The 17,500-nt window shown below is 45.2% G+C and overlaps 2 protein-coding genes across 15 annotated transcripts in view; one reads left to right on the forward strand and one right to left on the reverse strand.

Moving 5' to 3' along the window:
• Positions 1 to 17,500, reverse strand: part of LOC125034606 (multiple PDZ domain protein-like) — a 419,124-nt gene that overhangs the window by 267,623 nt on the left and 134,001 nt on the right. Inside the window, exon 14 of the mRNA XM_047626507.1 lies at positions 775 to 828. Coding sequence (XP_047482463.1) covers positions 775 to 828 — 54 coding nt within the window. The remainder of the gene's footprint in view (positions 1 to 774; positions 829 to 17,500) is intronic.
• Positions 4,832 to 17,500, forward strand: part of LOC125034819 — a 64,412-nt gene continuing 51,743 nt past the window's right edge. For 4 of the 14 annotated variants that reach the window (XR_007115720.1, XM_047626818.1, XM_047626817.1 and 1 more), the window contains exons 1-2: positions 4,978 to 5,339; positions 14,039 to 14,333. Coding sequence is in view for 4 of the 14 variants with exons in the window: in XM_047626817.1 (XP_047482773.1) it covers positions 14,192 to 14,333 (142 nt within the window). In the remaining 10 variants the exon portion in view is untranslated. The other 10 variants (XM_047626812.1, XM_047626816.1, XR_007115715.1 and 7 more) reach the window with 9 other exon arrangements.

Here is a 17,500-nt window from a genome sequence, read left to right on the forward strand (position 1 = left end):
GAGAGAGAGAGAGAGAGAGGGAGAGAGAGAGAGAGAGAGAGAGAGAGAGAGAGAGAGAGAGAGAGAGAGAGAGAGAGAGAGAGAGAGAAGAGAGAGAAAGAGAGAGAGAGAGAGAGAGAGAGAGAGAGAGGAGAGAGAGAGAGAGAGAGAGAGAGAGAGAGAGAGAGAGAGAGAGAGAGAGAGAGAGAGAGAGAGAGAGAGAGAGAGAGAGAGAGAGAGAGAGGAGAGAGAGAGAGAGAGAGAGAGAGAGAGAGAGAGAGAGAGAGAGAGAGAGAGAGAGAGAGAGAGAGAGAGAGAGAGAGGAGAGAGAGAGAGAGAGATAGATCCCTTCATTAACCTTCCAAAGACACGTTTCCTCATTATCCCCCTCTAATAACCTCACCTTATGAAGTGAATCACAAGTACAAGGGTACTCTAGAACACATCCGAACCTCCGCGCACAGGAGAAAGGAAACACTATTTACTGCTGCTATGGCTAATAGTAACAATCATCATAAAGGTATTACTAGGGATAATGAGTATGATAACAATAATAAAATCAATAACAATGATAATAGTGGTAATAATAATAACAATAATAATGGTGATAATAACAACAATAGTAAAAATAATCACAATAATAAAAAATAAAAAAATAATGATGATGATGATAATACTGATAATAATAAAAAAATAATAATAATAGCGTCAATATCCAAAACATGAAACAAAAATCAAAACTCTCCCCACACCGCCACCTTCCCTCCCTCACTCAACACAACGCTAGCGACTCACCAGGTTGCGGCGAGGGTGCGAGGCCGTCGGGTCGTCGCTGTCTGGTGTCTGAGCCTGTGGAAGAGAGAGAGAACAAATGTGAGAAACGAATGAATAATCCCCAATATCGAAATATAAAAAGATAAAAATATACAAAAGCTAAAACGTGGTTAATAACTTCCCTTCCTTCGCTCCTCCTTTAAAAGCGTTATAGCCATCTTTCACGCACAAGCAGAGGCACCGCAATCTACGTGTGCTTCCTCCTCAAGCTCCTTATTATACCTCGCAGCCTCCGCGGATCTCAGGGATAAACATCCTCATCCTGTCCTCGATATAAGAGCGCAACCCGAGGCGGAACAAAAGGTCGTTTGAAGGCACTCGGGGAGGTCAAGAGAGTGATCAGGCTCTTCCACCTTCAATATTGGGTTTCGCTCCTGCTAATTCGGTTGGCCGCCTCGGGATGGGCGTCGAGGGGATAGGCGTCTGAGGGGGATGGGCTCCGGGGGGATGGGCGTCTGAGGGGGATGGGCGCTGGGGGGATGGGCGCTGGGGGGATGGGCGCCGGGGGGATGGGCGCCGGGGGGATGGGCGTCCGAGAGGATGGGCGGGATAGGGGGATGGGCGTCCCATGGGATGGGCGGGGGTGGGAAAAGGTGTTGTTGGGAATGAGCGTCAAAGGGGCGAGGGATGGGCGTGAGGTTGGGGATGGGGTGAGGTTATGGCGTGGGGGCGTTTGGGGAGGGAGGGGGAACATAGGAGGGATAGTCTCTCGCCCACCGGATAACAGTTGAAGCCTCTTAGTAAATCTTCGCCCATGGAAGTAATTGGCTGATATATGTGTGGGGGCTCTTTTCACTGGTGGAACGAAATTAGGGATCCCGGACGTAAAGACAGAACACAACATCGTTTGTACAGCACGCACACGCATGTACGCACCCCCCCCCCCCCCACACCACATACACACACGCATAAACATACAGAAACACCAATATCAGTCACCCCTTCAAATTCACTATTGAAACACAATCATTTAAATCCTACAGGCATTATATCGTCAACAAAATTATATTCAGTTCGTTCTTCTCACACCTTCATATCCGCCAACAGAGTGATAACAAGTAATGAAGGAAAACATAAACGTAAAAGATAATATTATATGCATAAGGCTAATTACTAATTCTTCAAGCCCCGTCGCCAGTCACGCGCCCGCTAATAACTTCAAGAGCTTTATCAACACTTCCGAGGAAAAAAGAAAATCTTATTTAGTCCTTCCCAACTTCTGATAAACATGTTTGATCTCCCTCTAGTCTTAAACAAGTTGCTTTGGCACATTCTGCAATTACTTCCGCTTCAGGAGCAAGATAACAAGCGCAAGGGAAAGGCACGTTGCAGATGTTTACAGACTGTTTCTTTTACATAGCCTTGTTACCCTTTCGGTCTAATTCAGTATCTTACCCTTTGTTTCCATTTCTTAATTTCTTGGTATAGTTAGTAAAATAATCGAACTAGCCAGGGATCGATCTGAACATGAATACGGATGGATAGCTAGATAGAAAATCAATAGATGGTGGATGGATAGATGATTAATCAGAAATGCTTAAAGTTTGTAGGAAAAAGACCACGGACGGATTGAATAATGAATACAGAAGAGAGTTATGGAGCCTTTGAAGACCGCCGCCGCCGCTCGCCATTAAGTGCTTAAAAAAAAAATCCATCCACGATTCCGATACATTCCCCATCAGCAAACTTCAGATGACATATTCAAATGAACTCATAATTTATGCATTACATCCACTGTCCCCTTGTTATAACGAGACTTCGCTGACGAAGACCCCGTGACGTCAGGGGTCTTCAGATGATAAAAGAGGAAAAAATTATATCTTTCCTTCGAGAAAGTATCGTAAAAATCCTCGCACGCGAGAATGGAAGACAGAGACAAGCCATCACAGCCAGAGCATGAAGGAAATTTTCTTCCGTGTGCTTGAGGTCAGCAGCTGCCTTCGCTCACCCATGAGACACCGTGACGAGATGACTTCATCTTAGATTAAACTCCCCAATCAAAATAAATAAATTAATTCAATCAAATAATGAATAAAAGAACAATACTCGTCCTCTCATCCGTCTAACCTCCCGTGACCAGGACTGACCTCACCCTCACGGTGGGTCTAAGACCGCCCAGCGGCTTAAGCAAAATGTATATCTTGGGAATCCAGTCGAGCCTCACGAACTGTAGCCAATTTTTCTCAATAAAAGAGAACTATGAAGCGTTATATCAAACCCTGGACTACCTTACTCACTTCTCACAGAGATCAAGATACAATTAGATAATATATTTGGCCTATACTTTAATAAACGAGACTTGCAATAAGGGCCAAAAAGTATTTCGGCGTCTCGACAGTGCCAAAGTTCCTGATATTTAAGGAGACACAAGAAACACGGAAGGCCAACGTAAGGTTATCATTTACCCGAAGCAAGTCAAGTCTCTCTATCACAGAAAGTCATGACCCACATGAGAAACATGATCAACGTGTAACTTGTATGAATCATACGCCCCAAGAGGATATTTTGCGCCAAATACTGTCTCCGCGTTGAGACCCATTATTAAAACTAGAATGCGCTAATTCTATACTCCAGTGATTTTGCAACAAAAGTTTCACTTTCATAATTACCATCATTTACAATTTGCAGTCGCAAGAATCGGAGACTAAAATTGAAATATAACCGCAAGCAGTTATTTCATATTGACTATACTAGAAAACATCTTATTCACAGACACATAAATTATGAACATATATACATATATACATATATATGTATATATGTATAAATATATACAATATACATATATATATATGTATATATGTATAAATATATGTATAAATGTACACACACATATATCTGTATATATATGTATATATACATATATGTATATATACATATAAGTATATATATGTATATATACATATATATGTATATATATACATATATACACGCACATATATATGTATATATATGTATATATATACATATATACATGCACATATATATGTATATATACATATATACACACATATATATGTATATGTATATGTATATGTATATGTATATGTAACTATGTATATATATGTATATATATGTATATATATATGTATATATATGTATATATATGTATATATATATATATATATATATATATATATATATATATATATGCACAACACAAAAGCAAAACTAATAAAAGGTCGAGATCATCCCTACATAATCTAAAGCTCATCTTCTTTCGACAAATTCTTCTGTCAGGTTTACAGACGCAAACCTCGTTACACTCAATCCTCTCAGCGTTGGATCTCGCTCTCCTCTCCCGCGTCCATGCTGCACGATCATTCCTATTTCGTGTTTCGCCAACCGCTATATTCAAGAGTCAACGAGCAACCCTCCTTCCCTCTCTCTCAAAATAGAGAGGGGGAGAGGGTAAGAGAGGGAGACGGGCAAGACGAAAGAGAAATCAAAGGATAGAGAAAAGGAAAAAGAGAGGATCCGGAAAGAGAAACATATATATATATATATATATATATATATATATATATATGAGAGAGAGAGAGAGAGAGAGAGAGAGGGAGACATAGACAGATAGATAGACACACATATACAGAGAGAGAGGCGGGGAGGGAGAAGACGAAGAAAAACAATCCTCATGAGAAAATGAAAAAGAGGATAACAACAAGGAGAGAGGAATTTGGGAGACAGGAGGTCGAGGACGAAGAGGATAAGGAGGAGGAAAAGGAGCAGGGCGAGGGGAGGAGAGGACTAGACGGAAGGGAGGGGTTGAGCAGGAAGGGGAAGTTTAAAAATGACGAAGAGAGGCTGGTGGTGTCGGTGGAAGAGGATGATAAAGAGGCGATAGTGGGGTACTGGAGGGGATGGTGAGGAAGAGGAAATGGAAGAGAGAGGAGAGGTGGAGAGGATCGGGGTACGGGAGGCACGACTACACCCTTTCCGTCGGAGTGTGGTGGGTGGACTGGTCGGGCCGGGGACGGGGCCGCCACACTTGGCTTACACCCGCTCGGAGCTTCAGACGCTACAAGTCACCAACTACTTTATCGCGCAGTCTGTGTATACCCGTGGTGGAGGCAGGACGTGCGCCGGTTCGCTCTCTCTCTGATGAGTGGCGTCCCCGTGCACCATCACCCAGCTCGGTTTTTAGTTAAAGCTGAGGTGCAAGTGTTTGTGTTGTGTACTGTGCAAAATATTATGATATATTCCAGGCTGGGATACCGCTCGGCAGCTTAAGTGAAGATATTTATTTCTTACAAAGCCTGATTTTAGAACAGTATACAAAGATAGTAGGAAATTACTATTTGAAGAAAATATCTGGAATAAGTGCAGTGCTGAAAATATATGCATTATCTAGCTGTGCTGCAGGAGTTTCAGTGATGTTTTTTTACGTAGACAGAGAAACATTAATGATATAATATTAATGGCAAGCGCAGGTTGTGAGCATGAATAAACGTGCAGTAAATGAACGGACCCAGCCATGCAAGATACACAGAATTCAAAAGCAAAGGATCTTCACAGCGGCTCATTCTGTACGTCACATATTTCCCTACGTTTAACCATGTTTGAAAACTGTGCACAAAAACTAACATGTTCAAAATATGTACACAAAAAACAAACGTGTTCAAATATGTACACAAAAACAAGCCTGTTTAACTGCGGTTTCTGCAGGAGACAGTTGCAAAGAACGGCCACAGACCCGATTTACTGAACCCACACATTCGAACAACCAGAAACCGTTAAGGAAAATTGTCACTGTTTACAAGTCTCACAATGGACAGAAGTCGATGAAATATTCTACCAGCTATGTAACCCTTCATCACACCCCAACCCACCCAATCACACACTTACTGCACACTAATGGACCAGTCTCTTACGCACACATTCAACTGATATTGATAAGCCTCAGTTCGCGTCTCTACTTCGCCTCCACACTGTGCAGATACACCACTATAGTATTTTGCCTTTTAAGTTTTACTCTGTTTCCTGTTAATTGTCATAGTTGCTCCACGAGCCTGACCTTCCTAATTTGACAGTACTTTGTCGGTGAGAATGATTTGATAACGTAATTTGAAGCCTTATTGTGATACATACACGGTAACAAAACCCAACTATTTGCACTTACCGGTAAAAACATACACGTGTGGCGACGATAAAAAACGGGTTGACATTAAGACGTCTTAATGATACGTAACTAAGAGGGTCAACCGGTACTTCAACTAAGGGCAATGTCCCGTTACTTCCTTTGCGGGAAAGAAATAAAAGAATATTTTTTTAAATCTTTTATGTCACGTCGAGGTTGAACTTAGAAGGAAGTGTGGTTTGTGGTCGTTAAAGTTATGTGCTTGAGAGAATCACGTGCAGATATTCAGTTATATTATGCTATTTAATAGAGATATGCCTATATGTATGTAATATTAGTTTCAATGATATTTCTTATCTTCACTGTTCTTGATAGTGTAAATCTGATTTACAAAAAACGGTCAAGAAAGATTAAGTAGTAAGAGAGAACGACAACGCTACTGACCCGGGGAGTCTAACCTATTTACGCCCCTTCTTATTTTTACTCCGCCTGTATTTTCTTTTCTCTTCTATTCCTTTTTAAAACCTGCGTCCCCTTTCCGTGGAAGGATTTACGAACCTTCGAAATGCTCAGGAGAAGAGTGCATTAAGAGTGACGCATTTTACCCGCCAAAGACGAGGATTTTGGAGCAGCCTGCGAGTTGAAAGAGATTTATCTACTGGGCGTTCGAGGCTCCTATCAAAGCACTTTAGAACTTGCCAAACGGGGATGAAAGGGAGATGGACACTTCCTCATTTCCATGTAAAATTACCCTTTTCATATATAATGAACTTTTGAACGTATGAATCGCTCGAAAACAGTCTTTTATCGGATCCGCATTGTAAAGACGCCAAAGAATAAACTGAAAAGACATTTTTACTAACGCACATCTTATCAGACGCGGGGCTGCTTCTTTCTTCGCTGAATTCTACTGCGAGGAATTTGATGCTGCAGTTTTTAATCTCAATAGACATGCCAACTTTTATTATGCATGAATATTAACTTTTATACCATGCTGTCAAAGTTTATCTAAATGGGTTCGTGAGCTAAACACGATACGAAATACTGACTCAAGATAAGTAAATGATGTTCACGCTATTTCAAATCAATATACATATATACAAACATATGAATTAAATAGTATACACAGATTCATATATATTTGTGTGTGTGTGTGTGTGTGTGTGTGTGTGTGTGTGTGTGTGTGTGTGTGTGTGTGTGTGTGTGTGTGTGTGTGTGTGTGTGTGTGTGATATCCATTGTCCACGGAACGCTAAGCCGAGATATCAAGCTTTTTTTCCGAAATCAGCTTGAAATACCTAAACGCTTCTCGGAAACCTCATTTTCTCTTTCAGTTCATCCAAAAGCTAACGTCCTCTACGGCGAGCCAACTCACTTCCAGTCGAACTTGGAAAGGATAAAAATCGCGGGTGTTTTTCGGCTGGCAAGACCGACGCGGGACAGTCGGGGGCGCGTGCCAAGGTGCGTTTTGCGTCTTCAGTAATCTTGTTACACATCGCCGCCGGAGGATCACTCGAGGAGCTGACGCAGGTCTGGCGTTCAATTGTGAACACACGCACGCACACACTCACTCACTCACTCACATACGCTCACACACATTCACTCACTCACACACACACACACACACGCGCGCGCACGCACGCACGCACGCACGCACGCACGCACACACACACACACACACACACACACACACACACACACACACACACACACACACACACACACACACACACACACACACACACACAAATCGGGCGCACGCATGCACAAGCAGAGCGAGATGAGACGAGACGAGGCTCTCAAAGGAAAGGAGCGTAAGAGAAAAAGACAGGTAGCACAGTTCAGGAAGGCGGTCCTCGGGCCGGGGTCTTAAGGAGCTCTTAGTCCTCCTGTGATCCTTCTCTGTGCTATTAGTCCCCCAAGCCGCTCTCCTCCTTAACCAACCCTGAAGTGCGTGTTACTTACCCCTCGCTGCGCGGCCTAATCATTTTCGTTTTTCACTTGCACTTAGTCACTCTACTGTCTCTCTGCTTTCTCTTTCTCTCTCTCACTCTATCTCTTTTTCTTTCTTTATCCTTCTCCCCTCTCTGATTTTCCTTTCGTCAGTTACTCCTAGTCTTTCCTCTCTTGTTTTCTTGCATCATAATTCTTTTATTGTCACACCTTTCACACCCTTTCCCATCTATAAAGTAACTGATAATAAATTTACTTTAACCAAAGTTCCTCCATATGCCATTACCCAATGTGCCGGCTTCCCGTCATATATTATCAAGTTGACTAATTATATGCTGATTATCGCCGTTGTTAATTATTCTCTTAGAGAGTAATTAACGGTAATTAGCGCAATCCACTGTGCAATTGGAAAACAATACATGTTTCTCGTGTTTGTCCTAAATTTCCCCAAACGACATATTCACAATTATTCCTCTTCCTTCTCCTCTTAATCCCATCTCTGCCCTATTAATCTTCCTCCCAACTGCGATTCATTTCTATTTTTTACGTCGTCCTATTCATAAATTCCCCCTTTTTTATTCTATTTCCCTTTTATTTTAGCCTCCCCCCTCCATTCCTCCACTTCCGCCACCAAGTTCGATGTCGCTGGGAACTCCAGCTCGGTATGCAAATTACGTCACAAGGACGCCGGAACTGTCATCAGTTCATAAACATACACGCGTCACAGTATAACAAGGCCCCCGCGACGTGGCCAAACTGGACCTCATGTGTAAAGTACGACTTTCCAAATAGAGAAAAGAGATATGAAAACAGAGGAGAATAGCATAGAGAGACAGACAGACTGAGAGACAGAGAGAAAGGGAGAATTTTTTTTTTTTTTTATCCGGAACGTTGGCGACGTACGGTGGCAGTCAACCTTGGCGTGATGGGAAATGTAGGACTCCTGTCGCTGTATTTAATCCCCCCTCTCCCTTCGCGCCCCCACCCCCCACACTGCTCCTCCCCTGGCATGGGAACCCTATGAATTAATGGCTGACCTTGGCGGCGCTCCCGGCGGCTGTTCTGCTCAGACTGAAGGGCGCAACGAACGTCCAGACGGCTTCTGACAGCCAAAAGTATATCGTATACTAACCGAAATATATTCATAGACATACTACTAAAGGGCCTTTTTGCTGGCTAATTGATTCAGCGAAGCAAAATCCCTCGATAACCGACTGCGCGAAAGGATGGACGCGCGCAAGAGGGGAAAACAGCCATTCAACCTCAGAGCGTCTCAGGAATTTCCGTCGGCAAACAGTCGAAGGATTCTGGTCTTGCGTACTCATCAATCCCTCGGCCCGCACAAACTCCACCACATAATTAGCCACGACGCTACGAACACAATACCTGACTCCGACCCCCCTGTAAGCCCCTCTGCATGCCTCACCTTCACGTTCCTAACCGCTGTTACTCATTCGCTCTTTTTTTTTCTAATGTTTTCCCTTCGTTCGTTCTTTTATATATGCTGCTATTTTTACCTCTCATGGAGAAATTTCCTCGCGTCACACGTGCGTGACACAAGAGGATGGTTGTCATGACTCGCCCCTCCGACTCGTGCGCCGTGCCGGTCCATCGGCGGGGAAGCGTAACAACTGAAGGACGAAGCCCTACCATACACTAGCTCCGTCATGCCACGTTGCACCGGCACATGTCATCGCCCCACGCTACACCACTCCTACAGCAGCCTACACCATAGTAAAGGAGACTATGAAACGTTACGGAACGCAACATTTCACAACATCATGATACACTCCAGACCGAACCACACCCTGTGCTCTTCCCAGCTACCTGTTTGCTTGTTTTATGTCCTACTCGCAGCTGCAATAACCCGGCCGTCATCACTTGCGAGTGAGGGACGTCCAACAGATTTCGTCGTAAAGCAAGTGCTTGCATCGAAAGGGAATTTCTTTATCAAATTCTCAGTCCCATTCCCATTACAGACACAAACGGGAACGGTGCTTGACAAGCCTTGTCCCCCTGAGAGCAAATTAGTCATTCACCAACTTCATTTACTCTATAGGCATGTCCCCGGTCATCTGACAGCCAATAAACCACGATGATCAAAGTACTGGTGACTGGCCTCCGCGTCGCACCAAAAGCAAAGTTTGTTGTGGTATATCTAAAGTTAAGGAAAAAGAAAAAAAACGCCTAGTGTGAGAAAGACGTACCAAAAGCACAGGCCGGCGCGTTAAAGAGGTGTAAGAGTGGAAAAAAGCGACAGGGAGAAAGTCGAGACGTGGCCATCTTTGCTCCGACCTTGAGTAAATTGGGTCTTTACCAACCCGACATTTCTGCAGGCTGACTGTGAAGAGATCTTACTTTTCCTTGGCCTAAAACCACTGCCGTTCCACCCTGAGATCTGCTTTCAGGTTCAGTGATCACAGGAAGCACACGGCTTAACAACTCACCCCAACGGCACAAGACCAGTAAACCTTCTATTCACGCGTACATACTTTTTCAGAGCTTTTAAACATTGCGCTCGATGTGGGTACGAAAGAGTACTTTTATCCACAAAGATACGGTCAAGTATATCTGCAGATATAGCTTGGGTGAAGGAAAAGAGTGTGTGTGGTAAGAAACAATTCCTGGCGTTGGTTCTGGGTACAAGGTTTGCTACATGCATTTCCTTGGCTTCCAGTGGCCCCCCCCTTCTATCTAACAGGCTTTCCTGTCCAGCCATCCTTTCCCCTTTCGCTTTCTCTTTCTCCCCTCATGTACACTGCCTCAGCCATAAACTGATTCTCACTAAATAAACGTCAAATCCCTTTTGATAGTAGCCCAAATTTCCTTCAAACGCACAGTCCTTTGCTGGAATGAGATATACGTCCTTAACGTCATATAAATGCATTTCCTCTCAACGTGCCTAGTCATTTCCGCCTTCTCGGTGCAGCGCTCGCATTCTGCATTGCAACAGCAAATCCCGATATCTATGTCTCTACCTCTTCAAACAATACAAATACTTGTGCAAATTAGCATGTAAACTGGCAAAGCTTAGAGTATAGCCTACAGAGATAAATAGGAGAAAATCAGACTGAATGTAACACACACAACGACATATTCAATTATGACTGCTGAGCTTCCGGCACCGTCTCACCCACGACCCTGAGGGCAGCAAATATTCCCGTTGTGTCGACATATCTTGAGAAAAGTTTCTATTCTTCTGCCCACAAGAACTGTTATCACGTTCCCGGGTCTTTAAATGAAGTAAAAAATTTGCATATTAGAATCCTGCAGTGATGTCCTGATGTCACTAGCTGGAGGTGGGGGAGGAGCGAGTCTGGATTTAAGAGCTGTGCGAGACCAAAGGTATTTGCAACATTGCAACTCCGACAATCTCAGTTCTATTCTTCTCCTCCTCTCCATTCTCCTTTTAACTCTCAGCCAGAAAGACTACCCTCCCCCCTCCTCCTCCTCCTCTTCCCCTCCCTCCCTCCCTCCCTCCCTTCCTCCCTCCCTCCCTCCCTCCCTCCCCTCCCCTCCCCTCCCCTCCCCTCCCCTCCCTCCCCTCCCCTCCCCTCCCTCCCTCCCTCCCTCCCTCCCTCCCTCCCTCCCTCCCTACCCTCCCTCCCTCCTCTTGTACTCTTTCTTTTTCCTCCTCCTTGCTATTCCTCCTCTTCTTCTAGCTCCTCTTCCTTGCTCTTCTTCCTCTTATCCCTTTTTTTCTCCTCCTCTCCGCCAGGCTCTACGTCCCCCCTCCATACCCTCCCTCCCCTTCATCCCCTCCCTCCATTCACTGATGCACTTCATTAACCGTTTTCAGTTGAACCAACTTGGGAGTGTCGCGTATGTATATTACTTGCGCTGGTGTCCGTTTAAGGCATACACATTTTCCAACTGCCTTTATATGAGTGTGGTGCGCAGTCCTGGATCGCGCGCACTTTCACTACACCACAACCTCGCGCACCTCCTCTGTTGGCAGGAAGGACCGAGCTAATCTGTGACTTCATTTGAATATCATGTTTCTCGCCCTCGCTCTCTCTCTCTCTCTCTCTCTCTCTCTCTCTCTCTCTCTCTCTCTCTCTCTCTCTCTCTCTCTCTCTCTCTCTCTCTCTCTCTCTCTCTCTCTCTCTTTCTCTTTCTCTTTCTCTTTCTCTTTCTCTTTCTCTTTCTCTTTCTCTTTCTCTCTCTCTCTCTCTCTCTCTTTGCATGTATGTCTACGTTTGTGTCCGTCTACGACTGTGACTATGTCTGTGTGTTTGTGTTTTCGTAACCTCAATCTGGTCAATAGCGTATATAAAGATGCACCGACGAGGAAGGACTCGAGATTCGCCGATGTGAAACGCCCAGTCAGCAGCACAATCAGCTGTCACATCCAGCCCAGATATGAACGAGATCAACATTGGCTACATGGCGCGTGCCGTTCCTGCGCTGTGGAATGTGGAGGGAGATTAAAGGGTGTAAGATTCGGTGATTTGGCTGCCAGGGGATGCAGGACGTCATTAAAAACAGTAGGAGAACAAAAAAACAAGGGCTTAGAGGTAGATTAGGGCGAACTAGGGAGCTTCGAACAGAAAGGAGGCGAAGGGCACGATGACAAGGGAGCGCGCGAGGAAATACACAATGCGTTGGAAGAAGGAGGGGACGCAAATAATACGAAACGCACCGCATGCGTCAGCACCAACCCATTCATGGCAACGCTGGCAGACACCACGCAAGCATGTCCATGTGTGGCATAACACCTCGTTTAGACAATAAATCATTCGCCGCAAGCAGAGGTTGTTTGTACGCGTTTTTTGTATGCGTGTGTGCAGTAGTGTTTGTCATGGCCGCAAGAGAGTCTAGCGCATGGCCTGTTGCTGACCACGCCACATCTCCACATTCCTTCCTTAATCGTCGTCTTTGTACTGGTACAGTCTTTCACAATCCTTGCCTATGCAGAGATCGTCTTCGCATTTCGTCCTGCTTTGTTGCCTCCGTCTAATTGAAACTAAATTGCTACAAGAAGCGCAAGGAATACGAGATAAGCGATTCAGGCAGCCTACCGCGTCTAAAACAGAAGAGTAAAATTAATCCCACAGTCTCCCATACTCCAGCACCCCTTCTCCCCCTTCCCCCCTCCAGCCCCTGCCTCTGCCCCTCCCCCGCTTAGCACGGCTTGCAACGCCGCCGTGACCATAAGCGGCGCTCGGCCGCGGTGACGCCCCATATGTATGTATGTACGGCGCGGCATAGCGGGATGCGCCCTGCCCGACCATCCTCACTAGTGACCCACACATCGCAATGCCGTTGTTTCTGCGCCCCATTTCAGCACTCCATTTTTATCCTACGAGATTAGGGAGAGATCCTTTTGAGCGGGAGAGGTTAAGGTGCTAGTGGAAGGGGGGATGAGGAGGAACTTGCCCTCTCTAGAAGAATGTTATGATTCCTTCTACGATGCCATCAAGCGTCGGCGCGGAAAATTTAAAACCGGGAGTTATATCGCTTTCGCGCGGTGTAAAGGCTCATTTTGCCATTTTCATTATTCACGAGATGTTGCGATTTTAATGTACGGTGCATATTAATGTCACCTTTTTAACATCAGTCTCTCTTAAGCAGCGCGTTTCATCTTGGATAATCCATCTTCTTCCACTCTTGATCGTGATTCAGTGCGTGATATTTGCATTTAATCAACGCAAACAGGGATGAATCAGTTATTTACATATAAACTGAAATGTAAACTAATACGATTGTGTCCAAACTGATCGGTGTGTCTGGTCCGTAACATTTATTTATACATGTTTTTTTTTTTTTTACATCTACAATAACATAATACATATAATCCAAACGTTTTTATAAACACTGATGCTCAAACATCTATGATAACACATGGTTAGTTCTGCCACTTATTCATCAACAGAACAATAGAACCTTTGTACCAACCCTATTATTGCAACACTTTTGCAACTCATTATATTCCGTGTAACACTGATACCCACAGACATTCGATTCCATACCTGCAACGGCAAGGCAACACATCGGATTCAGTGCAAATGCAAAATATCTATGGTGATTTCCTTTAAGACGTGAAATGGGGGTAAATGTTGTATATGTCATTAAACAGGTAACAATAACAAATGAATACAAAAGAAAGTGTACCTAAAAATGTGTCTGTGAAGGTGTATGTATTGTTCCGGTATCCTTGTGCCCAGGCTAACATATCTCCTTCTCAATGTTATAGATCAGGCAAGGAAAAAGTACAGGCTCGGGAAGGAGAAAATGGACCGTGCGAACTCAATGGATAAAAGACCCGAAGAACAAAGAAAAAAGAAAAAGACTTGTGGCTGGCGAGTAGTCGGCCTCTCCCCGCCAGGTCGTGACAAAGAGAAACTTCATGACACTAAGACAGCAGAAAACACGGGGCTGCGACGACGGCATGGCCAGCGTTACCAAAAGCCAAGCAGAGGATACCACAGCGGCGGATGAACCACTGGTACCAACGCCGAGAGCAAGCTATGACTCAACTCTTCCACAAGGTAAGCAAGTCTGTAATCTCCCACCTTATACAGCTCGTGGATTTTTTTAACGATAGAGACGCGAGGAGGAGACTGGCGTGCGACTACGAAGCCATATGAAATTTTGTTCTCTGATAAAGGAATTCTCTTCTGTCCGAGGCGCCTATGGAATTAATGAAGTTCTTAAAAAAAGAAAGAAGTACATATCCTAAAGCTATTTCGCCGCTAAAGGCAGTCTTTATCAACTGTGCCTTTGTCTCCTGCCTTTCTGTTGTTGCTGATATCCTAACAGACCTATTCAAACTGTTTTTTTTTTTTTTTCAATACTTAATTAGTTTTAGACCGTTTCGCCTTTCATCTTTTTATACATCTGAACACTCATTCCCAGTATCAAGCCTCGCAAAAATGTGATAAAAAGGTTGGATTTGTTATGTTATATCCATGTTGAATAAAACTAGAGGCAATTCAGTGTAAACTTTCGTTCCCAACAGAAATCATTCTAACATCAGAAACCATTCAGTGCTCCTTCGCGGCATCAAAGCTGCTTACCAGACAGGCCTAATAACTTAATTCCCAAGAATGCGGTTGGGTAATTAGCGGTGCAGGTTTCCGGGTAACGAGAACACACGACTCTGGGCTATTATTGAATGCGATGCCTTATGGTACTTCGGGCTCGAATTACGGCCATTCAGTCAAGGATGCGGGCTCATTCAGTGAGCCGTCCCGCCAGGACCCATTGTCGTTGAAGAACACCCGCGTTATTTGCTATCGCCGGAATTAAAGACGCCATGCACGCCCTCGCAGACTGACGAAGGACAATGTTCCCCGGATTCAGCAGCCGTTTGGAAACAGCTCCTCGCCGCGCGAAGCAGGAGGATCTCGCCTCCCTCGAGAGACGCGAGCCTCCACTAGACAAGGGGTCGGGGCAGCCACACCTTCACTTCCACACGACTCGGCTGCACAAGCAATTCAGTGTTTTGTAAAGATTTATTTGAATTATTTTAACTCCTTTTAACAGACGAGCAAAGCCTGGTTAGAAAATATTTTAATTCTGTGATATACGAAATATACAAAGCAGCTACACAAGCATAATGGGCGGCCAGAGGAGAGAGGAGAGTAAAAAATAAATCCTGCAGGCAGAGCAGGAAGGAGGAGGGGGGGGGGGAGGCTACCAGTCAACCAGGTATATGAATCCACATTCTGTGTCGTGAAGCCGAAACGCCAGGCAGCGCGCATGCTGGGGCGGGTGACGCAACGCCTCCCCCTCTGAGTACGGGGCCATCGGCGCTGATAACACACTGCAATTTACGGCTCCTGGCGCCCTTTGCGGTGTCAGACAATCATGATATCGGGACGCCCTTGTTTATCGCCCACACTGCACGAATTCCACGCTTTTCGGCCAGTCTGGTTTCCGAGCGAGGCTGTCATACGCTCTGTAACTTTCAACAGTGCGAGGAACAGAGACAAAGGGAAAAAATGGATGAAAGGGAATGTGTGAGGAAAAGAATGGTCGAGGGAAAGAGAGAGAGAGAGAGAGAGAGAGAGAGAGAGAGAGAGAGAGAGAGAGAGAGAGAGAGAGAGAGAGAGAGAGAGAGAGAGAGAGAGAGAGAGAGAGAGAGAGAGAGAGAGAAGGGGAGAGGGGGGGAGACAGAGACAGACAGACACACAAGCGAATCAGCCAAACCTCAAGCTAGAAGAAACCCAGTAAACGAGGATCTCCCCCCCCCCAACCCCGAGCCGCAAACCCCTTGCCCGGGATGCTGCCTGACCGCGTCGTCATGGGAACAAGAATGAAATAATTTCTGCTTACATTTTATTTCAAGCAACATTGTACCCTATGCTGTATGGCCCTTGTTGGGGATGTGCCCGGGGTGGTCTCGGCGTTTCCTGGGTAATAATAGCGATGCATCCAACGTGAGAATAATGTACCATGAGTATTTTTTTCTCTTTTTTGTGTGTGGTGATGTGTGTGGGTGGCTGTGGGAGAGGGAGGGAGGGAGGAGGAGGGGGAGGGAGAGGGAGAGGGAGAGGGAGGGAGGGAGGAGGAGGGGGAGGGAGAGGGAGGGAGGGAGGGAGGAGGAGGGGGAGGGTGAGGGAAAGGGAGGGGGAGGGAGAGAAAGAGGGGGAGAGGTAGAGGAAGGGGAGAGGGAGGGGAGGGGGAACGGGGAGGGAAGGGGGGGAGAGAGAGGGAAGGGGAGGGGAGGGGGAGAGAGAGGGGGAAGGGAAGGGGAGGGGAAGAGAGAGGGGGAAGGGGAGGGGAAGAGAGGGGGGAGGGAGAGAGGGAGAGAGGGAGAGAGGGAGAGAGGGATATTAGGAAGGGAGTAAGGAGTAAGAAAGGGAGTAAGGAGTAAGGAAGGGAGTAAGGAGTAAGGAAGGGAGTAAGGAGTAAGGAAGGGAGTTAGGAGTAAGGGGTAAGGGGTAAGGAGTAAAGAGTAAAGAGTAAAGAGTAAAGAGTAAGGAGTAAGGAGTAAGGAGTAAGGAGTAAGGAGTAAGGAGTAAGGAGTAAGGAGTAAGAGAGAGAGAGAGAGAGAGAGAGAGAGAGAGAGAGAGAGAGAGAGAGAGAGAGAGAGAGAGAGAGAGAGAGAGAGAGAGAGAGAAGAAAAAGACCAAAGATATCTATCATTCTCATTCACTTTCCTGATCTCTGTCGGCATTCTCTCTCCCCCTCTCCCTATATGCTAATCATTTAACCCTCTGATCCTGTATCCTCTCTATTTCAACGTCACTTCCCTACTTCCACTTTTTTTTATTCTCTCACTTACCCTTATGAACCTTATTCATTGTAATTCTCTTTTGCTCTCAGTCAACTACACATTCAACTCTTCCCTTCAACATAATTTTCTCATTCACCCACCTTCCCTACTGGCCTATTATCCCTTAGTACTTTCTATTCCTTTTCTCTTCTTTAACTCTACCCTCATTTCTTCATTTCCTTTAATGTTCTCTCGCATGGCCTCTTCTCCCGTGCTCAACCCTTTTGCTTCCTTGTTTAACACCATCTTCACACTCCCTCTCGTCATCAATTTTTTTCTCTGCCATTTCCCTTGCAACTTTCCCGCTTTCTCGCCTACCCCTCTGATTCGTATTCATTTCAGCTGCTCTTTCGCTCTTATTTAACATCATGTTCCCATCTCCTTTATTCCTTATTGTCTCTATCCTATCCTCTTTTCCACACCATTTCGCTAAAA

The sequence above is a fragment of the Penaeus chinensis genome, chromosome 18, assembly GCF_019202785.1.
Source record: "Penaeus chinensis breed Huanghai No. 1 chromosome 18, ASM1920278v2, whole genome shotgun sequence".
NCBI classification, from domain to species: domain Eukaryota; kingdom Metazoa; phylum Arthropoda; class Malacostraca; order Decapoda; family Penaeidae; genus Penaeus; species Penaeus chinensis.